Source organism: Balaenoptera borealis, assembly GCF_965194805.1.
Source record: "Balaenoptera borealis genome assembly, chromosome: 1".
Lineage (NCBI taxonomy): Eukaryota > Metazoa > Chordata > Mammalia > Artiodactyla > Balaenopteridae > Balaenoptera > Balaenoptera borealis.
Window position 1 is genome coordinate 36519110 of NC_138860.1, and position 27956 is coordinate 36547065.

General features: G+C 35.7%; 1 protein-coding gene across 1 annotated transcript in view; it reads left to right on the top strand.

The window, feature by feature from the left end:
- The window catches only part of LOC309619755 (membrane cofactor protein-like), a 54569-nt gene that overhangs the window by 3503 nt on the left and 23110 nt on the right, over positions 1-27956 (top strand). The window contains exons 2-10 of the mRNA XM_082375410.1: positions 4792-4977; positions 5307-5406; positions 12957-13042; positions 13898-14095; positions 16719-16901; positions 19092-19139; positions 22849-22902; positions 23408-23443; positions 23956-24163. Of these exons, the coding sequence (XP_082231536.1) occupies positions 4792-4977; positions 5307-5406; positions 12957-13042; positions 13898-14095; positions 16719-16901; positions 19092-19139; positions 22849-22902; positions 23408-23443; positions 23956-24163 (1099 nt within the window). The remainder of the gene's footprint in view (positions 1-4791; positions 4978-5306; positions 5407-12956; positions 13043-13897; positions 14096-16718; positions 16902-19091; positions 19140-22848; positions 22903-23407; positions 23444-23955; positions 24164-27956) is intronic.

Below are 27956 nucleotides of genomic sequence, written 5' to 3' on the forward strand. Positions count from 1 at the left end.
ACCTCCTGCAAATAGCTCTTTCCTACAAAAAGCTGCTTACACAAGAGAAGGGGACTGGTCAGTGCCTCCCCAGGGAAGCAGAGACTACTTCCTAGAGGAGATGTTGAGTGAATTAAGTCAAGGAAGACAAGAGTTGAAGGAGTTCTCCTGAGCAGGAAGAAAGGTGTTCAGAGCAGAGAAAACAGTGTGAGCAAAGGCTCAGAGATGTGACATGGCTCAGGGCAGTCATGGACTGCCTAGCTACCCAGTGTGGCAGCAGTAGGGCAAAGGAGGCAAGAGGAAGGCAGCGGTGTAGATCACAGAGTGAATTATTATGGAAGAGCAGGATAGTTAGGAATGAAAAATTACTATCATAAAAATCAGACTATGATGTTATTACCTGTTCTTTTTGGGCACCTTGAGGCCTTTCGTTTGCCCTAGCACAATGCAAATCTAAACTAACGTTGCTTTAATCTCCCCAGGCTCAGTAGAATACCATTGCTTAAGGACTAAATTGCAGACAAACGTTGTTGTCATAACCATACAAGGATTCTGGATGACAGACAGTGATGGAAAGCAATGTGGGTAGTGGAACCGGGTTTCCTGGCTTGACCCTGGGTCTGCTACCTACAGGGAGTGTATTCATGGGCAAGTTACTTCACCTTACCGTGGTTCAGATTGCTCATCTTAAAGAATGGGAAATAGTACACAACTCATAGGAAGATTGTCAAGAATAAGTTAGTTAAAAAACACTAAAATAATGATAGGCACAGGTTTAATTTTGTATTTCTAAAATGATTAATATCACCACTGTTTTAAGAAACAAGTTCTAGAATTGTTCATTGCTAATCTTTAGGAAAAAAATATAACCCACAGTCTTTGGAGTTCACTTTTAATAATGTTAAAATACTATTTCTAGTCATAGAAGTAATATAAAATGGGTTTATAATAAAATACTAAAACAAATATTTTGACAAGAAAGAAATTAAAAATTCTGATAAAGTGAAATGTTTGTAAATAAATGAATGAAAGAAATGGAAAATAGGAACAGAAACAGCAGTGAAAAAAGTGATGATTTGAAGATATTTCTGGAGCAGTTTGGCTGAACAGTAAAGAATTTGAATTTTGACCCAAGAATGTATAAAACTGATAACAGTACTCCTTCAGCTTTGGCACTAGGAACTAGAAATGCAGTGATGAATGAGACATGGTCCTCAAGAAGGCTACAGTCTCCTAGGGAAGTAAGCAATGAATAATTACAGTATGAAAAGTGCTGTGAAAGAAGTAAATTGGGGCACCATGAGGACACTTAACCCAGTGTTTTGAGTGAGAGATGTCAAGAGCCTCAAGGAGGAAGTGGCATCTAAGATGAAACTGAAGGATGAGTGGGTGAGAGGAATGTCAGGGTCTCTGGTCAAAGCTGAAGTAATATGATGCATGGAGGTCTAGAGTGCTACAGTAAGTTGAGTAATTTAATGGGCACTACTAGTGGGATTGAATATGGCTTAGAAGACTGTGCAAGAGTGAGCAGACATTAAAGCTCTGTTAGCCATGTGAGGAAGCCTTAGACATTATCATGAGGGAAACAGGGAGCCATTGAAACGTACCTGACTTGGAAGGACCTTGGTGCTAGTATCATATCAGTATTACTCTGGTGGCAATGTGAAAATGAACTGAATGAAAGGTGGTGAGACCAGTAAGGAGACCTATTCAGAAACTCTTATAGCAATCCAGATAAGAAATGATAGTGGCTTGAATTAGAAGTAAAGGTGGAAACAGAGCGAGGGAACAGGCATTTCAGTTGTGGGAACCATGTATCTTGTTTGCTGGCTTCATTATGTTATTTGAGATAGGGTGACACATTCCAAGTGGAGCTGTGGGGAGGCAGTTGAATATACAGACTTGGCATCCCAGCTAGAGATCTAGGATGGAGAGAGGGATTTGGGAGGCAGCTCTCATCAGTTGTAATGATGTCATGAGAGTATACATCTGACCCAGGGGGATTTGCAGAATGAAAATAAGGAGAGCTCGTAGAATAACCCATGAGGAACATCACATTATGCAATCAGGCAGAGAAGGAAGAGCAGCCAGAGGACAGGCTGAAAACTAGGCTGGTTTGCTACCTGGAAACCAAGGAAAAGAGCTTTTCAGGCACAAGGGAGCAAAGAGAATGAACAATAGCTCCAGATGTTGAGACAGGGTAATTAAAATTACTGAGGGAGAGAATGTTAGGGTGAATTTACCAAGAGGGAGGCTACTTAATGACTTGAAAATAATTTAAGTGGCTTATAAATGAGTGGGAACTGAGAAATAAAATTGATAGGTTAGATGTTAGAGCCTGTGTTTTGAAGAAGCAAAGAAAGTTTAAAAATAGGTTGTGTGGACAGTGAGAGAAGGGGAGGGGTGGTCAGATTTCGGGAAGTTCCATTTTGGGTCAGAGACCATGATTTTCTGAAGGGAACCACATGGGAAGGGGTGTGGCGTGTGCTTGTGTCAGGGAGTTATTTTTAATTTTGCAAGCAAGTAGAGAGTGCATGCACAATTTTTGCAAGTGTATAGAAAGTGAACAGTTTTCTTGATTCACAGCAGAGCATTATTTCACTTTCCTGACACTCACCTGGAACACTGGGGAATTTTCTGAATGCAGCCTATCTTATTATGTAATAGCATCCATTGTTAAAGTATAGCATTACAGCCTAATAATAATTATGTTGTAAACTATTTAGAAAAAACTAAGTTAAGATGTTATTTTTTTGGAGCTAGGGACATTTACTTTGAAAATCCTCATAGGAAAAAAATTCAATGTTCTGAGCAAAACAAGAAATTTGATTATAAAAATGTGTGATATTGGACTCAAATATTACAGTGTATAAAGCTTGTGATCAACTGGTTGACAAAGCAAACATTCTAAACTGCACATTGTTAAAAGCACTCATTTCATGATGTATATTGGTACGAAGAAATCCTTCATTAGTTGAATGGATTAAACTGTCCAATTGACATGTCTTTTTCCATTCAGAGCACTATGTGTGAGAGTTACTTTAGGAATTTTCTCTATTTTTTTATCCTTTGAGATAGTTACTGAAGTTGAGTGCATAAACAAAGAACACTTGTGTAATTTAATTATGGGCATGCTGTTAACTTGATTTCTTTCTTGGTGGTTCCAGGAAATTCTAGAATGATGTAATACATTTGTATCCAGTATGAAATTATATAGCATTTCTATCCTGTGTTTTTTGTTTGTTTGTTTTTTTCCTATGTTAAAATGAGAACGTCTGGCTCAGGGTATTGAGTAAATTTAATATTATTAATAAAATTCAACTCAACTAATTTTCTTTTTAAGCAATGCTTTTAATACTAAAGGGTTTTGTTTTGTTTTGTTTTTTGGGGTTTTTGGTTTTGGTTTTGGGTTTTTTTTTTTTTTTTTTTTTTGCTTTTTGCTTTTGTTTTGTTTTGGGCAGTTAATTGAGGAGCATTCATGTAACAGATCAGCATAGTAGAAATGTTGAAAACATTTGCTAAGTGTTGAAACAGTTTCAGCACATGACGTAAATGAAATGTTGGATGGTGTATCAAGAGAGGAGTTTAGAGTTTAGAATATGATAGGAAAGGAGGGTAATATTTCACCTCTTTAGAGTCCTCTCTTGACCAGTCTCTCAATCTGCAGTAAGACCAAGATCCAGGGAGTAATAAAGAAAAGGTTCCTCAGGGACCAAAATAGGGCTATTTCTTTCTCCTTAGATCCTTAACCTTATAGGTGTGGCCTCTGCATTCCTTTAGCACTTTAGGACTTGATGTGTCTCCATAATATTATTTTACATAATTTTTCTAACAGATTTGTTAGGTTATCGAGCTCACAGATAATTAAAAGGAAGAGAAATTGTTGAAGTAGGAATTACACTCTTCTAGGGAGGGACTCCCCACCGCCAAAAAAAAAAAAGAATAAAAACTTATAAAAGTATAGCAATAAAGTAGCTTTACTGTTGGGGTATATTAGATAAATAGCCCAAACAGCTACCTCAGGGAGCTTCTAAGGATATGCATGCTCTATTGATCAGAGAAGAAAAATTAAATTACATTTAAGATAATATCAAGAAAACAAATTTTTTTCAATGTAAGTCTATTCAAAATGGTAAATTTTGATATTTAAATGTTATCTATTCATTCATAAAATTCTTTAGTTCACAAATATGAAATATATGAAATGAAGTCATACTTTGAAGTACTTAGTCCATATCTATTTTGATCTTTGAAATCCACAATGTTTATTTAATAGTCACCTCTTACCATAGCATGTCTTGAGCACCCAGTGTGTACAGAGTGTAGTAGAAAAAGAAGGCATATGATCCCTGCCCTCTAAGACCTTGCCTTCTGAGAGGAAACTGAGTGACAAGTGATCATATGCTTGTGTTTCAAACTATGGAAGAGTAATCTGAGCAGAGTGCTATATACAATGGAAGACTTTTTAGAGGAGAGGTGAGTTTTGAAATGAATTTAGAAAAAAGTATGTAAGGATATGTACCTATATATATATATTTAGTCAATACCAAAAAGATTTTGTCTCCTTTAATTTACTGTTGAATAAAAATTTAGCTTATTCCTCAACAAATTAAAAGCTAATAGGATGTTATTTAAAGTAAGCAAGACACATCCTCCGCTACTACCGTCACTTGGGTAAAAGCATGTGACAATCACTTAAAATCTTGCTAAGAACCTTTCCATTTATTCTGTACTGCCTACTTGCTGCTAGGCCACAAGTGGCTGGCGAAAGAGATTAAATCCTTAATTTTCTGTTTTTATTTTTATTCCTAGGTCCCTGTATTGATCCACCAGTATTGGAGAGTATGAAGCTCAAGGGTGTCATTAAACGCCATTATTATCCTGGGGACAGAATAGATTATGAGTGTCACAGAGGATACTTTTATGTGTGGCCTTATCTCCTCGCATCTACTTGTGAGCCTAATGGCTCATGGAGCCCTATTGAAGAAGCATGTTTAAGTAAGGAAACAAAACCATTTTTGTTGTTTTTTGCTTTCTGTAGAGATTTTTACACATTTTAGGGTCAATTTTCCACTGCAACAATAATGATTTTCTCATGCAAAACTAGGTTTTAGATAGCAATGCATTTTTTCAGGCTTTGAGAAATCTCCAGGGAATCTTTATTGGTGATTGGTACCTCAGTAAATGTGAATGTTAAGTTTGCCCTTATAATAATTAAAGAAAGAAAATAATATTTAATCAATAGAAAAGAGCAGTGTAGAATTTTGATCTTGATTTAAATGTTTTGAAATTGGTATGAAAAAACGAATTTGAAAATTTTCTTTTAGGAAAATCATGTCCAAATCCAGAAATAAAACATGGTGAAGTATATGCCCCAAATAAAACCTTTGAGTTTGAATCAGAAGCTCACATTTCTTGTAATGAGGGGTAAGTAAGTTACTCCTTAGAGGAAATAAGTTAAATGTTATGAATTCCATTTTTCTTTGCTTCTCAGCTTAATCATTCCCTTAAAGTTGATTTCATTTTTCTTTCTAGGTCATAAGTTGCACTTGTAGCCAAACAACTCTTGGACTTTTTATGGAGAATGAAATGATGTGTAATTAATAGAAAGGAATTTAAATTGAAGAAAAGCAAAATCAAATACTTATTATATGTGATAATAAGCCTATTGGAAGCATTGAAAATGTAGTAATCATGGTGACTTTATCCTTAACAACACAGTGCACCCTAGTAAAAATGGCCAACTCTCAGAGTTGAAGGAGGACTCACAGAAATGACACCAACAGTGTAAGAGGGCTCCTTTTTCTCCACACCCTCTCCAGCATTTATTATTTGTAGACTTTTTAATGATGGCCATTCTGACTGGTGTGAGGTGATATCTCATTGTAGTTTTGATTTGCATTTCTCTAATAATTAGTTATGTTGCGCATCTTTTCATGTGCCTGTTGGCCATTTGTATGTCTTCTTTGGAGAAATGTCTACCTAGGTCTTTTGCCCATTTTTTGATTATGTTGTTGTTGTTGTTGATATTAAGCTGGATGAGCTGTATGTATTGGAAATTAATCCCTTCTTGGTAGCATCATTTACAAATATTTTCTCCCAGTCTGTAGGTTTTCTTTTCATTCAGTTTATGGTTTCCTTTGCTGTGCAAAAGCTTTTAAGTTTAATTAGGTCCCAGTTTTTATTTTTGTTTTTATCTCCATTACTCTAGGAGACGTATCCAAATAAAATATTGCTGCAATTTATGTCAAAGAGTGTTCTGCCTATGTTTCCCTCTGTATAATAATATACTGTCTTATATTTAGGTCTTTAATCCATTTTGAGTTTATTTTTGTATACGTTTGTATATGGTGTTAAAGAATGTTCTAATTTCGTTCTTTTTACTTTTATAGCTGTCCAGTTTTCCCAGCACCGCTTATTGACTGTCTTTTCTCCATTGTCTATTCTTGCCTCCTTTGTCATAGATTAATTGACCATCAGTGTATGGGTTTATTTATGGGCTTTCTATCCTGCTCCATTGATTTATATGTCTGGCTTTTTTGCCAGTACCATACTGTTTTGATGACTGTTGCTTTATTGTATAGTCTGAAATCAGGGAGCATGATTCCTCCTGCTCCATTCTTCTTTCTCAAGAGTGTTTTGGCTAATAGGAGTCTTTTGTATTTCCATAAAATTTAAAGTTTTTTTGTTCTAGTTCTGTGAAAAATGCCATTGTATTGAATCTGTAGATTGCCTTGGGTAGTATAGTCATTTTGACAATGCTGATTCTTCCAATCCAAGAACATGGGATATCTCTCCATCTGTTTGTGTCATCTTCAGTTTCTTTCATCAGTGTCTTACAGTTTTCAGAGTACAGGTCTTTTGCTCCTTAAGTAGGTTTATTTCTAGATATTTTATTCTTTTTGATGCAGTGGTAAATGGGATTGTTTCCTTAATTTCTGTTTCTCATCTTTTGTTTTTAGTGTATAGAAGTGCAACAGATTTCTGTATATTAATTTTGTATTCAGCAACTTTACCAGATTCATTGATGAGCTCTAGTAGTTTTCTGGTAGTGTCCTTAGGATTTTCTATGTATAACATCATGTCATCTGCAAACAGTGACAGTTTTACTTCTTTTCCGATTTGGATTCCTTTATTTCTTTTTCTTTTCTGCTTTCTGTGGCTAGGACTTCCAAAACTATGCTGAATAAAAGTGGTGAGAGTGGGCATCCTTGTACTGTTCCTGATCTTAGAGGAAATGCTTTCAGCTTTTCACCATTGAGTATGATGTTAGCTGTGGGTTTGTCATATATGGCCTTTATTATGTTGAGCTATGTTTCCTCTATGCCTACTTTCTGAAGAGTTTTTTATCATAAATGGATGTTGAATTTTATAAAAAGTTTTTCTGCATCTGTTGAGAGGATCACATGGTTTTTGTCCTTCAATTTGTTAATATGCTGTATCACATTGATTGATTTGTGAATATTGAAAAATCCTTGCCTCCCTGGGATAAATCCCACTGGATCATGATGTATGATCCTTTTAACGTATTTTTGGAGTTGGTTTGCTAGTATTTTGTTGAGGATTTTTGCATCTATTTTCATCAGTGATATTGACCTATAAATTTCTTTTTTTGTGTGATATTTTTGTCTGGTTTTGGTATCAGGGTGATGGTGGCCTCAGAGAACAAGTTTGGAAGAGTTCTTTCCTCTGCAGTTTTTTGGAATAGTTTCAGAAGGATGGGTGTTACCTGTGTTTCCTTATTGATTTTCTGTCTGGATGATCTGTCCATTGATGTGAGTTGAGTGTTAAGGTCCCCTACTATCATTGTGTTACTGTCAATTTTTCCTTTATGGCTGTTAGCCCTTGCCTTATATATTGAGGTGCTCCTATGTTGGGTGCATATATATTTACAATTGTTATAATCTTCTTCTTTGACTGATCCTTTGCTCATTATGTAGTGTCTTTGTCTCTTGTAACAGTCTTTATTAAAGTCTATTTTTGTCTGATATAAGTATTGCAACTCTGACTTTCTTTTAATTTCCATTTGCATGGAATACTTTTTCCATTTCCTCACTTTCAGTCTGTATGTGTCTCCAGATCTGAAGTGAGTCTCTTGTAGGCAGTGTATATATTGGTCTTGTTTTTGTAACCATTCAACCAGTCTGTCTTTTGGTTGGAGCATTTAGTCTATTTACATTTAAGGTAATTATTGATAAGTATGTTCCTATTGCCATTTTGTTAATTGAGTTTTGTTTTTGTAGGTCTTTTTGTTTCCCCTTTCTTCTTTCATTCTCTACTCTTGTGATGACTATCTTTAATGTTATGTTTGGATTCCTTTTTCTTTTTGTATGTATGTCTATTATATATTTTTGTTTTACAGTTACCATGAGGTTTTTGTATTAGAGTCTATATTTATACATGCTTGTTTTAAGTTGCTGATCTCTTAATTTCAAATGCATTTTAGGTACCCTGCATTTGTACTCTCCTCCCCTCACAATTACTGTTTTTGATTTTATATTTTGCATCTAATTGTTTTATGTATCCCTTAACTGCTTATTGTGGATACAAATGATTTTTACTATTTTCATCTTTTAACCTCCCTACTAGTGGCTGATTTCCTACCTTTCTTGTAAGTTTGCCTTTACCAGTGAGCTTTTCCATTTTATAATTTTCTTGTTTCTATTTGTGGCCTTTTCTTTTCCACCTAGAGAAGTTCTTTATCATTTGTTGTAAAGTTGGTTTGGTAATACTGAATTATTTTAGCTTTTGCTTGTCTGTAAAGCTGTTGATTTCTCCATGAAATCTGAATGGGAGCCTTGCTGGGTAGAGGATTCTTAGTTGTAGGTTTTTGTCTTTCATCACTTTAAGTATATCATGCCACTCCTTTCTGACCTGCAGAGTTTCTGCTGAAAAATCAGTTGATAGCCTTATGGGAGTTCTCTTGTATGTTACTTGTTGCTTTTCCCTTGTTGCTTTTAGTATTCTCTCTTTATCTTTAATTTTCATCATTTTGATTACACTGTGTCATGGTGTATTCCTCTGTGGGTTAATCCTGTATGGAACTCTCTGCACTTCCTGGACTTGGGTGACTGTTTCCTTCCCCAGGTTAGGGAAATTTTCAGCAATTATCTTTTCAAATGTTTTCTCAGGTCCTTTCTCTCTCTCTCTTCTCCTTCTGGGACCCTGATAATGCAAATATTAGCATGCTTGATGTTGTCCCAGAAGTCTCTTGAACTGTTCTCATTCCTTTTCATTCTTTTTTTTTTTTTCTCTTCAGTGGCAGTGATATCCACTACTCTGTCTTCCACCTCACTAATCAGTTCTTCCATCTCATTTACTCTACTATTGATACCTTCTAGTGTATTTTTCATTTCAGTTATTGTATTCTTTAATTCTGTTTGCTTGTTCTTTATATTTTCTAATTCTTTGTTAAAAACTTCTAATTTTTCATTCCACGCATCCATTCTCCACCTGAGTTCTTTGATCATCTTTACTATCATTACTCTGAACTCTTTCTTGGGTAGATTGCCTATCTCCATGTCACTTAGTTCTTCTGGGGTTTTATCTTGTTCCTTCATCTGAAACATATTCCTCTGTTGCTTCATTTTCTCTAAATTGCTATTTGTATTTTTATGTATGTGGTAGGTTTGTTACTTTTTTTTGACCTTGGAGAAGTGACCCTCTGTAGGAGACATCCTATGCATCCCAGCAGTGCACTCCCCTCTCATTACCCAAGGGCCAGGGGCCAGCTGGTCCCAGGGTAGTATCTGGCCTGCGTTTGCAGACTTGGCTTGCAGGCTGCAGAACTGTAATTTTCTTGCTTCTGGTGTCTGCCCCCTAACCATTGGAGCTGGGTTTTGGTCCTCTGGTGGGCAGGGCCATGTCTAGGGATGTGTTTAGAGGTGGCTGTGGACTCAGGAAGTCTTTAAACAGCCTGTCTGCTCATGGGTGGGGGTGTATCCCCTCCCAGTTTGTTGTTTGGCCTGAGATGTCCCAGCACTGGAGCCTACAGGCTGTTGGGTGGGGCCAGGTCTTGGTGCCAAAATATCAGCCTCTGGGAGAACTCACACAAATGAATCCTTCCTGATATATCTGCCGCAATGTCTATATCCCCAGAGTGAGCCACAGCTACCCCCACTTCCTTAGGAGACCCTCCAAGATGAGTAGGTAGCTCTGGCCCAGGCTCCTATGAAGTTACTGCTTTTAACTTTGGTCCTTTGGTGTGTGTGAGGTTTTTTTTTGCACCCTTTAAGAGTGAAATCTCTGTTTTCCCCAATCCTGTGGAGCTCCTGCAATCAAGCCCCACTGGCCTTCAATGCCAAATGCTCTGGGAGCTCCTCTTCCCAGTGCTAGACCCTTGGGCTGTGGGGCCTCATGTGGGGCTCAGAACTCACTCCTGTGGGAGAATCTCTGTAATATAATTATTCTCCAGTTTGTGGGGTGCCCACTGGGGGGTATGGGATTTGATTATATTGCAAGGCTGCCCCTCCTACCAGTCTCCTTGTGGTTCCATCTTTATGTCTTTAGTGGTAGGGGATCTTTTCTAGTAGGTTTCAGTCTTTTTCAATGATGATTGCTCTATAGATTGTTGTGATTTTGGTGTTCTTGTGAGAGGAGGTGAGCTTAGGGTCCTTCTACTCGGCCATCTTAGCCACTCTGTCTTTGTCTTTTGAAAGTTTGGTTATTATGTGACTTAGTGTGGGTGTCTTTAAGTTCATTTTACCTGGGGGTTGTTGAGCTTCTTGGATGTTTATATTTGTGTCTTTCATCAAATTTGCAAAGTTGCTCACCATTATTTTTTTAAAATATTCTCTCTGCCCCTTTCTATCTCTCTTCTCCCTCTGAGATTCCCACACTGTGTAGGTTGATCCACTTGATGATATCACACAGGTCCTTTAGGCTCTGCTCACTTTTCTTCACTCTTTTTCCTTTCTGTTCCTCAGACTCAGTAACTTCCACCATTCTATATTCATGTTCACTGATCCTTCCTTCTGCTGCTCAAATTTGCCTTTAATCCCTCTATTGAATTTTTAATACCAGGTATTGTACTTTTAAGCTCCATAATTTCTTTTTGGTTCCTTTTTAGGTTTTCTAGCTCCTTATGATACTTCCATTTTGTTCACACATCATTTTCTTGACTTTCTCCAAGTCTTCCTTTAGTTCTTTGAGCATCTTTAAGATATTTTGATGTCTTTATCTAATATATCTATCATCAGATTTTTTCAGGAACAGTTTCTGTTCATTTGTTTTTTTATTCTGAATGGACCATACTTTCCTGTTTCTTTGTATGCCTGGTGATTTTTTGTGGAATATTGGATATTGGAATCTAATAATGTGTAACTCTGCAAATCAGATTCTCCCCTTTCCCTAGACATTGAAGTTTTTGTTACTGTTTTTGTTTATTGATTTTTGTATCATGTTTCTGTGGCAGGGATCACCTGAGATGTAAACTGAAGGTCTTCTCAGGCTGTTTCTGTGTTTTTTCCCTGAACATGCACACTCACTTTCTAAATTTCCCCACATATGCAGTTGTTTTTGAATGTCCTAGTCTTTAGTGCCTGGCTTCTGAGAGTGGAAACATGAAAAATGAAAGTGGAAGCAAATGTTGCTGGATCTTTAAATCCCGTGTAAGTCACTTCAGCCAACAAGGATAGGGCTTGCAAGAGTCGGCAAGGTGTGACAACAATGGCTGCCACCACTTTCTGTGATCAGAAATAGCAGTCAGCAATCAGAGTACAGATCCTTGGTACTTGGAAGACAGTCTTTTTGGCTATTGTACCTCCTGCAACCTGTGTGTAAGCTGCTTCAGGAGCACACTCACAGTTGCCTGCCACACTGCTGAGGGTAGGGGTAAGTTGCTGCTGTTTTCCTAAGAGCTGAAATTGACTGAAATTAATGCAATTTACCTGTCTGAGTTTTCCTCTAGAACTTGCAAGCCTTCAACAGACTCCAGAGTTCCAAAACAGTGACATCAGACAGATTCTGCCATTGCAGTTTTTGTCTAGTTATGGTGACAGATTCCTAGAACTTCCAACTCTACCACCTTCCCAAAATCCTCTCCTAAAACACTAATATACAGAAAATGAGTACAGCTTAACGGAAAAGTCAACTGGAACCTTGTACAAGCAGTTTCACTGATTATTTTTAAACTGATCAAGTAAAAATATTCGAACATCCTGTCATAGATATAGAGAGCCTATTAGGCACTTTGAAAGGTACCAAAAACTTAAAGCATAGACTCTTCTCAAAAAAAAGCTGTAGCCTGGTTAGAAACACAATATATACTAACATAATATATTAAATCAAAATAGTAAATAAGAAGTGCCAAATACATACCATTATTTATGATCATTACAATGAGAATCCAGAAGGAGAAGAGAGTACTGTGAGTTTAAATCATCAGAGAAAATTTCATTAAGTAGTATTCCCAAGCTATTCCTGGAAAGATATTCTGATCTAAAGAATATTAAAAAGAACTAAAACTTACCTAGCACTCACTATGTGTCAGATGCTAACTTATTCTCAAAACAACCCCATGAAGTATGTACTATTATCTCTTTTACATAGATGAGGAAATTGAGCAAGAGAAACAGTAAGAGACTTTCCCAAGCTTAAATAACAAGTCATTCATGGAGCTGGGACTTGAATCCAGGCAGGCAAGCTCTAGGGCCTGATGTCTCTGCTCAGTCCTTGCTGAGCAGAATGGTGTGAGCAAAAGCATAGAAGTGAATGTGTGATGCATTTGCCAGAGATGGTGAAGAGGCCACACTGACAGGCATAATAGTAATTTAGACATTTTGCTGTGGGACAGTGTGTGTCCACATGCAGAAACTCTTTATTTGATTAAAATTGCAGATTTGGTTAGCACTTTCATTATATCATGTCATTTAAGAAACTTCTCCCTCAAACTACTGTAGTGCAGAAAAACAACCATATAAAAATTTTCAGTATTATGTGCTATTAAACAAACAGTAACCTTTTCTTTTTTCATTTAGTTATTACTTAAGAGGAAAAAAAATTCTAACTTGTAACCTTATTGGAGATAATGTGCATTGGAGTGATTTGATACCACATTGTGAAAGTAAGTTAATTCTCACTTTATAATTTGGATTAGGAATTTTCAAACTTTTTGGCTTCAGGACCTGTTTATGCTGTTAAATCAACAACGATTCCAAAGAGCTTTTCTTTATGTGGGTTATGTCTATTGGTATTCATTATATTGGAATTAAAACAAAAGTTTTTAAAATAGTTAATTATTAAATCATTTTTAGGAACAGTAAAGTCAATACATGTTAATATATACAACATATTTTTATGAAAAAATTAAAAATTTCCAAAACCAACAGTGGGAATAGTGGCATTGTTTTACATTTTTGCAAATCTCTTCAATATCTAGCTTAAAGGAAGACATCTGGATTCAGTCTGTGGCAAAATCACACAATTTGTAGATTCTGGAAAATTTCACCATAAACTTACAAGGATGACAGTGAAATAAGACCATATCTTGGTATTATTGTGAACCATGGATGTAGTGAATGGATATGTTTATAAATTATAAATATGCATTTCTTAGCTAGCAGTGAATTTTATTTTTAATCACAAGCATATTTTCTCATTAAATTTCCATCTCTTATGATGATTAGAATAAAACTTAGCATGTCCTTATAGATAAATATAGGTATTTCATATAGGTACTTTATATAGGTATTTAAGAAAATGAGTTTGGTTCTTAAAAGTTTATTTCTACATGATTTGAATTTGGGATAATACATTTTCTCATGGAAACTCTCCTCTAAATGGATAAAGGATTCACAACTAACTTCTAGAAATCATATGTTAAAGAACTTATTGAAGGTAGTTCATAGGACTTTACTGATGCTGTCTTACTCTTTCACCTTCCCTTTACCTTTATTTTCTCTTTTTACCCCTTTTTAAGAGATTTTTTGTGGACGACCTCCAAAAATAAAACATGGAAAACACACCAATAGCTACAGGAATATATTTGAATATAATGAATTAGTAACTTATAGTTGTAATCCTTCAAATGGATCAGATGAATACTCACTTGTTGGAGAGAGCAAGCTTATTTGTTCTGGACCTGGCAAATGGAGTAGTGCCGCTCCTCTGTGTAAAGGTAATAATGTTTCCATTTGTTTCCTTCTTCATTTGTAAATACTGTGGAACACTTTGTAAATAGTTTTACCTATAAGTAAAACAGTCATACATGTTTATTCCTCCGGTTAAATTGACTTCTAGTTTAATTTAGGCCAAATTGAACAGAAAATAGTTCTAGTTGTGGGGTTTCCCACCCCTCACCCCAGATGTTCTTGACATTACAGTTTACACATTGTGAACTAATTGTGTGTGTGTGTGTGTGTATTAGGATTTTTTTGCTTGAAAGAACTAAAAAACTCAACACACCCTGCCTCAAAAATAAAGTTTTTTCTTATATTGCAAGATGTCTGAGAGTTCTGGCTACAAATAATGGTAGAGAAAATTTTAAAAAGCTAAGCTTCTCATTGATAAGAATGATAAACTCTGAACAAAATATATTTTTAAAACAATATTTAAGGCACTAGAGAGTTACATAAAGCAAGGAGATGCTAGAGGGTATTTGATTCTTGGAAGAAAACCACTGAATAACAGGATAATATTTACTCTTTTCAAGTGCACATGGGACATTCTCTAAGGTAGCTCATATTCTAGGCAATAAGATTATTTTTAGCACATTCCAAAGAATTGAAATCATTAAGTGCATTATCTGATCACAATGGAATAAACATAGAAATTAAAACAGGGCTAATCTAGAAAATTTGCAAATACTTGAAAATTATGAAAGGCACTCCTTACTAACCCATGAGTCAAAGATGAAGTAACAAGGGAAGTTAGAAAGTGTTTTGAATTGAGTAAAAATGAAAAACACAATACATCAAAATATCAAAATTTGTGTGATACAACAAAAGCATTGCTTAAAGGGAAATTTATAGCATGAAATACTTGTGTAAAAGTCTCAAATCAACAATCTAAGCTTCCACCTTAAAAAACTAAAAAAAGAAGAGCAAACTCAAAATAAGGAGACATAAGATGATCATAAAGATAGAGAGAAATCAATGAAATTGTGAAGAGAAAATAATAGAGAAAACCAATGAAACAAACCCCTGGTTCTTGGAGAAGATCAATAAAATAGATAAAGCTATAACTAGGCTGACAAGAAAGAAAAAGATATTTAATAAGTCAGACAGAGAAAGACAAATACTATATGATATCATTTATATGTGGAATCTAAAAAATACAACAAACTAGTAAATATAACAAAAAAGAAGCCGACTGACAGATACAGAGAACAAACTAGTGGTCATCAGTGAGGAGGGGCAATATAGGGGTGTGGGCGTGGAAGGTACAAACTATTGGGTATAAGATAGGCTACAAGGATGTATTGCACAACATGAGGAATATAGCCAATATTTTGTAATAACTGTAAATGGAATGTAACCTTTAAAAGTTGTATTAAAAAATAATTTTTTAAAAAAAGAATGAAAAAGAGGACAACACTATTCTGCAGACATTTAAATGGATAGTTAAAAAATATTACAATGATGATAGTTGTAATATTACATCTTTATGCCCCACCAAACTAAATACATCATGGTAAAACTACTGAAAACAAAAAATAAAAGAAAAGAGAGCCAGGGAAAAAAGGTATTATGTTGAGGACACACCCACCCACCCCCATCCCCCCCATTACCCACGTTAAGAATGACAGCTGATGTCTCTTAAGGAACTGTGGAGATGAGAAGACAATAATGTCTGCTAATGTGCTGAAAGAAAACTAAAACACTTAACCTAGAATTCACTGTCAAGGAGAAATCTTCCAAAACTGAAGGTGAAATAAATAAAAAACAGTTTCAGATAAACAGAAGTTTGGGGAATTTGTCATCAGCCAACCTGAACACAAGAATTGATAAAGAAGTTCTCCTGGCTGAACAGAAATGATGTGATACTTGATGGAAATTCAGATCCACAGGAAAGGAAGAAGAACATTATTCTGGTTTAAAAGGCTGTATATTTTCTGGCCCTTATCTATTGCTCAGATTTAATCTCATAAGATATCCTCTTGAACTCTCTGCTCAGCCCAGTGTTTTTCAGTTGTTTTTTTTTTTTTCCGAATTCTGCAAAACACATTCATAGATATTGAAGTCAATCTAGAGGGTCATGACCTGTATTTTACTTTGAAGAAGTAGAGTAGAATGGGAAACACCAGAGTACACTGGTGTGAGGGCCGAGCATTTTGCCTGGCTAGCTTCTTTTCAACTTTTAAAATCGAGCTCAAATATTACCTTCTCAAAAAGTCTTTGCTACCTTTCTAAAAGAGCAGGGTACTGTAATTAGTGTCAGCATGACCTTAAAAAAAGTCCTAGAGCTAAAGAGTATCAAAAGTATCAAAAGTTTTGAACTTGCCCTGAATTTGTACCTGGTAGTCACACTTTCTCAAAACTTGTCATTAATGGAAAAAAATGTAGGAAAGCCAATAAAGTATAATGACAGTCTGTTCTAGGTGGAAAAACGTTATTAAGTTTCTCTAAATCTATTTGCCTGAAATTCAAATGCACAAATAAAGTCTTTTTTTTTTTCAATTAACATCTTGTCTTTCATTCCTCAGCTGTTTCTTCCCACTGGAAATTACTACTTTGCACTAGTTTTTCTGGTCCTGTGTGAAAGTAGCTTTTTATTAATTCTGGAATTTCTCCAATTTTCAGTGGTCAAATGTGAACGTCCAGTACTCGAACATGGAATAATGGTATCAGAAAGTAGAGAAAAATTTTCCTACCAAGCAGTGGTGATATTTGAATGCCTCCAGGGTTTTTACCTTAATGGCAGCAACCTAGTGTTCTGTGGTGGTAATAATACTTGGGAGCCTGAGATGCCAAAGTGTATTAAAGGTACAAATGTTGTCTTTTTCCTTTTTTTAAATTTTGTCTTTTAGTTTTTATTTCTTTGACATTGACAAGAATAATTGAAAAAATAACTCTTTGTATTTAACTCTGTCTTGTATCCATTTCCATGAGAGATGTATGACAGAACTTACATAGAATTCTGCTGTTGTGATTTTGTATGTTTTTATAGAGTCTTAACACATTCTTTTAGCAAAGAACACAGGTATATTAATGTCTCTTGTTTGGTATTTTTATGTACAAAAATAGATGGGAATGATTTTTCAGAGTAAATTGAAGCATGGGAATTTTTACCTATATAAGTCAAGAATGAGAGGCATAATTCATATAAATGATATGAAAGTAGTAATCCCATGTGGTTTGTTCTTCAGTGCTGATTCCTCTCAATACAAAACTCCCAATTTTGGGCCATTCAGATTTAGTAACTGCCTGCTTATATTTTACAAAAAAATCCTTTAAATTCATGTGATTTACACTCATTCATCATTTTTAGTAATGAAAAGAGGAAGACTATATTTAAAGCCATTTTAGTTGTTATGCTTAGTGATTCTAAAAGTATTTGCCATAGTCCACAGATATCAACAGGTGTGTGAACTTGGACAAGTTACGTAAACTTTAAATATATTTACTTACATGTAAAATGATTTAATGACTTCCTCACTGGGTGATAGCAAAGTCAAAATGGGATCCATTTAAAGCACTTAGCACAGTGCCTGGCATCTAGAAAGCTCTTAGGTAGCTTGTATGACTTACAGCATCACCTTTACATGGTATAGCATCACCTTTACATGGTATCTTCCAGGTCCAGGACTATGTTTCATTTTCCAGACTGCAACCAGTTTGGTTCTTTTTATACTGGGAAATTTCTGTTGTCACCAGAAAAGGACCTGTATTTCTACCACTCCCCACCTCATACAGATATCATTTGTCTCTTTACTGGGCATTTTTATTTGGCAACAGAAAGTAAATTTCATAACAACCGAAAGGCAGGAGAAGTCCTTACTTATTGAAATGAAATGGAGGATTTCTGGCAGGGACTACTAATTAGCTGCTCTGCTTAAGACTTGAGAGACTATTTTGATATGGTAGAAGGAATTATCTTCCTGATTTCAGGGCTGCTTTCTCTGGCTTCTTCCTTTTAGTTGCAGCAGAAGCAAGAGACAAGAGGAAGAGAGGGAAGAGCATTAACCTGGGCAGACTGCATTCAGGGTCCCAGTGTGGCTCTGCTCACTCAAGTAACATCACTTCTGTGGGTTCTAGTTTCCTGTTGTCTAATGACTCAAACTAATGTCAGTTACTGGCATCTAATTTGTTTGTTTCCTATTGCCCTGATATTTTGAAGGATTGAGGGGGATTATTCATGTTAACATGGTAACTAGAACACCTTTTATAATTACTGTAAACCTGGTACCCAGTAACCTCCTTCAGTACCTTGGTGAGTGCTGTGAAGTTTTGTGGGGAAAGAGATGTTTTTTTGGTGGATGATATATAAAGATTGCATATGAAATGTATATTCATTGACCCATCCATGTCCTAGTGGGCCTATACACTGTGGTATACTATATTTGTTGATATGCTCTTTTGAAAGTTGACCATAAACATTTCATAAGGACTTATAAAACACTGATACAGTTTAGTGTTTGAAGAAGATGTGAATTGTTTGTGAGAAAAAGCCTATGAAGAGAAGAAGCTACAGCGATCTTTTTTTTAAAATAAAAAGTCAACTCTCCTTATGGGATTGTCAATCATTTTTTATCATCAGTTAGAGAAAGACTATACCAAAAGGATCAGTAGCAACATATAATGGTGTTAAGTCAGATCTAAATGTGCTAATATGAAAAAATGTCCAAGAAATCCTTAGTGAAATAGAAAAAAATTATGGAATATACTACTACTTGGATCTTTTAAAAGAATACATAAATTTTATGATTTATAATTAGTTAACTACTAGGATTTTCATTATAAAATACAAAGTTGTAGTGAACATTTTATATACACATCCTTGTGCACTTGTACAAATATATATTTAGGTTAAACTCAGGAGTAGAATTGCAAAGTTCTGAGTGTATGTGTATTATTTATTTTGAGAAATAATCTTTAAAAAAATAAAAAACCAAAATTAAATTCATAATTTTGTATTGACAAGGATGGTGAATTGAGTCAAATTTATTTTTCCAGGTTACAAGCCTACTCATCCAACCAAGACTCCACTTTTAAAATATCCAGGTTCAGTAACTCTTTATCCTACTTATAGTTAAGAAATTTATAAAGTGATGGGTGTAAAATCATGTCTTATTTTAATTTGCATTTCTTTAATTATCAGTGAGGCTTAACTTTTTCTGTCTACATTTATTTATTCATGTTCTTTGTTCATTTTTCTATTAGGTTTCTAAAACTGTTTTTTTTTGTTGATTTGAACTTACTATAAATTAAAGCCCTTTTAATGTGAAGTGAACTTTTTTCCTAGGGTTGTTTTTTTTTTTTCTTTTCTTTTTTTTTTTTTTTTTGCTTTATTTTCACTAGTCAGTTTTCTTTTAGGATTTTATACTGTACTATTAGATATGAGTTGCTTTTTATAACTTTTTGTTACCTGAGTATATTTTTATACATGAATATATTTTTGTAAATTTTCAAACATTACAGAAGTATACAGAGTAAAAGATTTGTTCTCCCTCCTAGCCTGTTACCTTAGTTAATCACTGTTAGTGTGTCTTTACTCTATTTCTGTACATCAAAATCCTTATATATGTAGCTATACATTTAATTCGGTGTTTATTTTCTTAAACAAAAATGGCATCATACTGTTCATATTTTTTTGAAACTAGCATTTTTTCACTTAATGTCATATTGAGATTGTATTTTTATTTATTCTCATCCTTTTAAATGATGACTTTAATATATGCCATCATATTTTATTTAAATATTCTCCTATTGGTGGTCATTTATATGTGCAAAACTTTTACATTAATAGGTAGCTGGATATATCGATCTTTTCCCTAATAGCTATGAGCGTTGTGTCTTTCTTATAAAAGCTTTAGGACTTCCTTAAGCTGAAATTATATAAACATTTAAACCATGCATCTTAATTGCATTCTTTGGATTTAAATCTTTGGTACATCTGAAATTCATTATGGTATGTGGAATGAGATTGGGTCCCTCTTCACTCCACTCACCCCCATCCAATGGCAAAGTAGCACCATTTGTTGAATAACTTGTCTTCTCTCCAAGTGTTTTGAGGTTCCACTTTTTATCATCCATTAAATCCATAGGTGTTTTAGTCTTCTATCTGTTCCCTTGAACTCTGTCCATATCTGTGCCAACACCAAGTTGTTGTTTTTCATTCTAGTACTATAATATGTTTTAATGTCTGGCAGAACGCTTACTGTAATTTTTCCAGATCAACATTTATTTAATTTTTCTTACCATTTCATCCAATTCAGTAGCATTATATACATTCACATTGTTGTGCAACCATCACTACTATCTATCTCTAAAACTTTTTCATCATCTCAAACTAAAACTTTATACCCATTAAGCAGTCATGCTCCTTTCTCAATCCTCCTCCCACATTCAATAACTTCTTTCTACTTTCTGTCTCTGAATTTAACTTACCTAGATACCTCATTTAAGTGGTACTTTACATGTGTCTCTTTGTGTCTGGGTTATTTCACTTAGCATAATGTCTTCAAAGTTCATCCACCTTGTATCAGAACTTTATTCCTTTTTATGGCTGAAAATATTCCAGTGTTTGTATATACCACATTTTATTTATTCATTCATCTGTTGATAGATACTGGGTTGTTTTCACCTTTTGACATTCTAAACAATGCTTTTCAGAATATTGGCATTCAAGTATCTGTTTGAGTACCTCTTTTGAATTTTTTTGTGGGGTATATACCTTTGAGTGGAATTGTTGTGTTATATATTAATTCTTGTTTAATTTTTGGAGGAACATCCATACTGTCTTCCATTTTTAAAAAGTTTTTAAGTGGCTGCACCATTTTCATTCCCACAAGTGATGTACAAAGTTTCTAATTTCCCAAACTCTTTGCCAACACATGTTAATTTCTGTTTTTTATATAATAACCATCATAATCTATGTTAGTTAATAGGTGTGAAGTAGTATCTCATTGTGGCTTTTATTTCCCTAACGATTAGTGATATGGTGAGCAGCTTTTCATGTGCTTCTTGACCATTTGTATATCTTCTTTGGAGAAATGTCTATTCAAGTCCCTTGCCCATTTGTAAAATGGCTTTTTGTTGTTGTTATTGAGTTTTAGGAATTCGTAATATATTTTGGATATCAATCCCTTATCAGACGTATGATTTACAGATGTTTCTGCCCATTCTGTGAGTTGGTTTTTGCTATGTTGATAGTGTCCTTTGATACACAAAAGTTTTTAATTTTGATGTAGTCCAATATATCTATTTTTTTCTTTTGTTGCCTATGCTTTTGGTGTCACATCTAAGAAGTCATTGCCAGTTCAACATCATGAAATTTGTCCTCTATGTTTCCTTCTAAGAGTTTTATAGTTTTAAGTCTTTTGTTTTTGATACATTTTGAATTAATTTTTGTATATGGTGTAAGATAAGTGTCAAATTTCATTCTTTGCATGTGGATATCCAGTTTTCTAAAAATCATTTGTTGAAAAGACTGCCCTTTCCCCATTGAATGCTCTTAGAACCCTTGTTAACAATCATTTGACCATATAAGCAAGGGTTTACTTCTGGGCCCTATATTCTATACCATTGGTCTGTATGTCTGTCTCTATGCCAGTACCATTCTGTTTTATTATTGTAGCTTTTTAGTAAGTTTTGAAATCAGAAAGTATGAGCCCTTTCAGCATTGCTCTTCTTTTTCAGGATTGTCTTGGCTGTTGCTAGTCCCTTGATATTCCATATAAATTATAGGTTGTATTTTTCTTTTTCTGCAAAATGCATTTTTAAGATGGTGATAGAGAGTGCATTTAATCTGTAAATTGTTTTGTGTAGTATTAACATCTTAACAATATTAAGTCTTCCTGTCCATGACCACAGGATGTCTTTCCATTTATTTATGTCTTCTTCACTTTCTTTCAGAAATTTTTATAGTCTTCAATGTATAAGCCTTTCATCTCCTTGGTTAAGTTTGAGTATTTTATTCTTTTTAATGCTATTGTAAATGGAATTGTTTGCTTAATTTCATTTTTGGATTGTTCATTGTTAGTGTATAGAGACACAACTGATTTTTGTGTGTTCATTTTCTATCCTTCAACTTTGCTGAATTTATGTATTAGTTCTAACAGTTGTGTATGTGTTTGTGTGTACGTGTGTGATCTTTATAGAGCTTTCTATGTAGAAAATCATGTCATCTATAAAGAGAGATCATTTTATTTCTTCTTTCCCATCTGGATATTTTTAACTTCTTTTTTACGTAATGATTCTGACCCAAACTTCCAATGTTACATTGAATTGAAGTGGCAAATGCAGGAATTCTGTGTTGTTCCTGATCTTAAGGGAAAAAAAATTTTAGTATTTCAACATTGAGTATGATGTTAGCCACGAGTATTTTATAAATGGCCTGTATAATGTTGAAGAGTCTTTCTACTCCAGAGCAACTTCTAAATCATTTTTAAGCCTTCCTCTATCTTTTGAGTAGAATCATATTGAATTCAAGCCTATTTTTTTGGAATACACTAATGATAAATTTGCTTGCTATACCACAGAATTAGTCGCAAGGAATATCAGTGGACAGGAAGAAGAATGTTGATGGCATTGAATATAAATTTATAATATTTTATGATGCAACTTTTAATGAGAAACATTAATATAATTTATAAGGAAAATTAAATTATAATTATGAATTATAAAAAGGCACAAAACCAAAATCAATGAATTTATAGATCTTTAAGATTTAGTTAGTCTTCCTTTTTACCTATTTCCATTTTTTTCCTAGGATATCCCAATCCCAGTGACGAAATACTATCACTTGATGACTTTGAGGATTTAGGTATCATTTTGTTATTAATAACCCTGTACTATGAGACCTTAGAGTTCTACATGGAAATATGTTCCAATCATTTGTAGGTAGGGAAGAAACAATGTGTCACAAATAATTAGTAATAATTGACATTTATAGTTATTTTATTAGTGCAGGTACCATGACAAATGTAAGTGGTAGTATATATAGACACATGTAGATAATTTTCTCTAATCTAGTTAATTCTAACAGTACTAGTAACCTATACAAAATAACCTGGTGTGGTAGCTAAAGCACAAAACAATGAAAAATGAGGCTCCTGTTAAGAGTTTCACAAGGTGGATCCTGTACCTGGAATCTGTTTAAAAGGGTTCTGTGATCAAAATGACTTGGATGCAGTAGCAGTCATGCTAAAACTAGATTGATAAACATTTTTACTGTAGTTTTTAGACGATCTGATCAAAATTAAAATACAGCTGCTATCTAGGACCCATAGATGCTTAATATCTTCAAAACTGTTTTCATATTTTCTCAGATGCAGGAATCATTGCTCTGATTATTCTTACTGCAAGTAAGTATCTCAAACTTCGATACCACTTAAGTGAAAATGTAATATGAAGATGAGATGCACATTATTTTTTCAATGACTTTTCAGTTGCTGTAGTTTTTATAGATTGAAATTGAGTAGAACAGTCTTAAAAAACCTGACCTTTTCTGTGATATACTACCTTGTGTTGGTGATTGTATATTCTTTTATATCCTACATGTCCACATAGTAACAAACCCTAAATAATACATATTTTTTCAAAATTATTAGTCATATGAGTCTATTTCCCAAATATGCTTTGGGTAATTTTCTAAATTAAGCAAAGGCTCTGACTTATTGTGGACTGTTTAAGTGATTCCAGGGAATTGGATTTAGATACTGAAGGGTCGAGATGGAATATAAATGTATATGGGCTCAAATAAAATAACATCTTCTAACCGCAGAAATGTAACCAATGTTTATTTCTTCTGCTTGGTTTGGAATCTTGGTGATTAGTTTTCAGAGTCACATATCATTTGTTTCCTGTTTTCTTGTAGTTGTTGCTGTTGTAGTAGTTTGTACCTGCTTCTACAGATGTCTTCACAGTGAGAAGAAAGAGGAGAAGGATATGAAAGAGAAGGAAGAAAAGGATATGAAAGAGAAGGAGAAGAAAGAGAAGGAGGAAAAGGAGAAAAAGGAAAACGAGAAGAAGGAAAACGAGAAGAAGGAAAAGGAGAAGGAGAAGAAAGAGAAGGAGATGAAAGGGTAAATCAAAGCATGTTTCCTCTAACTTATTCTAAACTTTGTACTTTTGACATACTTTTGTGCATTTCTTTGTCCTCTATATTGCATGCTGTGTTTTTCTAAAATGTGCCTGCATGAGTGTGCTGTCTGAATTGCATTTCATTACTAAAAATGTTTTTAGCTGCTGTTTTTTTTTTAATGCAAACTAAGACCACTTGACTGTTACTGAAATGAATAGCCCAGTTTGCTTTTTTTTTTTTTTTAAAGAAATTCACGTTCTTTTATTTATTTATTTATGACTGTGTTGAGTCTTCGTTTCTGTGCGAGGGCTTTCTCTAGTTGCGGCAAGTGGGGACCACTCTTCATCGCGGTGCACGGGCCTCTCACCATCGCGGCCTCTCTTGTTGTGGAGCACAGGCTCCAGACGCGCAGGCTCAGTAATTGTGGCTCACGGGCCCAGTTGCTCCGTGGCATATGGGATCTTCCCAGACCAGGGCTCGAACCCGTGTCCCCTGCATTGGCAGGCAGATTCTCAACCACTGCGCCACCAGGGAAGCCCTTTAGTTGCTTTTAATATCACTGCAACAGGAGAAATTTGTGCAGAATTTCATCAGCTATTATGACTGTAGGAAAAATTTCTGTGGGATTTGAGGTTTAAGTTCTGCAGCAAATCATGGACTGTTAGAGGGTTTTCCCTACCCTAGGTGTACCCTACTTCCTAGATTGGACTGGTGGCCAAGATGAAATTTTAAGTGGTTCACTGGAGACTTTGACATTTATATTCACTGGAATTTTTATGATGAAAATCTCCATTTATCTGTCCAACTTAGGTCACTGTAAGAAACTATGTAGTTAAAATTTGATTTCTTTTCACTTAGAGTTGTTATTTATATAACTGGGGAATTAAAAGCAGCATTATTTGATTTCCCATTTATGTTCTCTTAATTTACTAAGTGGCAGTAAAACTGATGGAGTTAAACTTCAAGTTACTAAAAGGGGTAGGATTTATAAGGCATCTCATTAGTTTTGTCTTTCTCTTTATCTGTAAAAATAAAAAAATCAGTGGGGGTGCTTAGAATAAAAAGTGTACAGAGGATATTCAAGATGACATGGAGATCACCTTCCTCCCCACAAATAAATCAAAAATACATCTACATGTGAAACAACTCCTACAGAACACCTACTGAACACTGGCAGAAGACCTCAGACTCCCCAAAAGGCAAGAAACTCCCCACATACCTGGGTAGGGCAAAAGAAAAAAGAAAAAACAGAGACAAAAGAATAGGGATGGGACCTGTACTTCTGGGAGGAGCTGTGAAGGAGGAAAAGTTTCCACAAAGTAGGAAGCCCCTTCACTGGCAGAGATGGGGGTTAGGTGAGGGGGAAGCTTCAGAGCCATGAAGGAGAGTGCAGCAACAGGGGTACATAGGGCAAAGCGGAGAGATTCCTGCACAGAGGATCAGTGCCGACCAGCACTCACCAGCCTGAGAGGCTTGTCTGCTCATCTACTGGGGCGGGTGGGGGCTGGGAGTGGAGGCTCAGGCTTTGGAGTTCAGAATCCAGGAAGAGGACTGGGGTTGGCTGCGTGAACACAGCCTGAAGGAGGCTAGTGCACCACAGCTAAACAGGAGGGAGTCCGGGAAAAAGTCTGGAACTGCCTAAGAGTCAAGAGACCATTGTTTCAGGGTGCACGAGGAGAGGAAATTCAGAAAACCGCCTAAACAAGCTTCAGAGACAGGTGCGAACCACGGCTATCACTACAGACACCAGAGATGGGCATGAAATGCTAAGGCTGCTGCTGCAGCCACCAAGAAGCCTGTGCACAAGCACAGGTCACTATCCACACCTCCCCTCCCAGGAGCCTGTGCAGCCTGCCACTGCCAGGGTCCCGTGATCCAGGGACAGTTTCCCCAGAAGAACACACGGCATGTCTCAGGCTGTTGCAACGTCACACTGGCCTCTGCCGCCACTGGCTTGCCCGCATTCTGTACCCATCACTCCCCCCGGCCTGAGTGAGTCAGAGCCCCCAATCAGCCGCTCCTTTAACCTCCTCCTGTCTGGGCAAAGAACAGATGCCAGAGGGCGACCTACATGCAGAGATGGGGCCAAATCCAAAGGTGAACCCCAGGAGCTGTGCGAACAAAGAAGAGAAAGGGAAATTTCTCCGTGCAGATTAAATCTCCCCAATCAACTTGATGTACCCTCCATCTGTGGAATACCTGAACAGACAACAAATCATCCCAAAATTGAGGCAGTGGATTTTGGGAGCAAGTGTGGACTTGGGGTTTGCTGTATGCGACTGACTACTTTCTGATTTTTATGTTTATCTTAGTATAGTATTCAGCGCTTGTTATCATTGGTGGATTTGTTTATTGCTTTGATTGCTCTCTTCTTTTTTCTTTCATTACTTTTAAATTTTTTAATTTTAATTATTTTTTAATTTTAATAACTTTATTTTCTTTCATTTTATTACTGTTTTTTCTTTCGTTCTATTTTTTCTCCCTTTTCTTCTGAGCTGTGTGGCTGACAGGGTCTTGGTGCTCCGGCCGGGTGTCAGGCCTGAGCTTCTGAGGTGGGAGAGCCAAGTTCAGGACATCAGACCACCAGCGACCTCCCAGCCCCAAGTAATATCAATCGGCGAGGACTCTCCCTGAGATCTCTGTCTCAAGACTAAGACCCTGCTCCACTCAACGACCAGCAAGTTCCAGTGCTGGATACCCCATGCCAAACAATTAGCAAGACGGGAACACAACCCCACCCATTAGTAGAGAGGCTGCCTAAAATCATAATAAATTCACAGACACCCCAGAACACACCACCGGACATGGTTCTGCCCACCAGAAAGAAAAGATCATGGCTCATCCACCAAAACACAGGCACCAGTCCCCTCCACGAGGAAGCCTACACAACCCACTGAACCAAACTTACCCACTGGGGGCAGACACCAAAAACAATGGGAACTACGAACCTGCAGCCTGAGAAAAGGAGACCCCAAACACAGAAACTTAAGCAAATGAGGAGACAGAGAAATATGCAGAAGGTGAAGGAGCAAAGTAAAAACGCACCAGACCAAACAAATGAAGAAGAAATAGGCAGTCTACCTGAAAAAGAATTCAGAGTAATGATAGTAAAGATGATCCAAAATCTTGGAAATAAAATGGGGAAAATACAAGAAACATTTAACAAGGACCTAAAAATACTAAAGAGCAAACAAACAGTGATGAACAACACAAGAAATGAAATTTAAAATTCTCTAGAAGGAAACAATAGCAGAATAACAGAGGCAGAAGAACGGATAAGTGACCTGGAAGATAAAAGAGTGGAAATAACTACTGCAGAGCAGAATAAAGAAAAAAAAATGAGAAGAATTGAGGACAGTGTCAGAGACCTCTGGGACAACATTAAATGCACCAACATTCAAATTATGGGAGTCCCAGAAGAAGAAGAGAAAAAGAAAGGGACTGAGAAAATATTTGAAGAGATTATAGTTGAAAATTTCCCTCTTGTGGGAAAGGTAACAGTCAATCAAGCCCAGGAAGCCCAGAGAGTGCCATACAGGATACTCAAAGGAGAAACATGACAAGACACATATAAATCAAACTATCAAAAAGTAAATACAAAGAAAAAATATTAAAAGCAGCAAAGGAAAAGTAACAAATAACATACAAAGGAATCCCCATAAGGTTAACAGCTGATCTTTCAGCAGAAACTCTGCAAGCCAGAAGGGAGTGGCAGGATATATTTAAAGTAATTAAAGGGAAAAACCTACAACCAAGATAACTCTACCCAGCAAGGATCTCATTCAGATTTGACA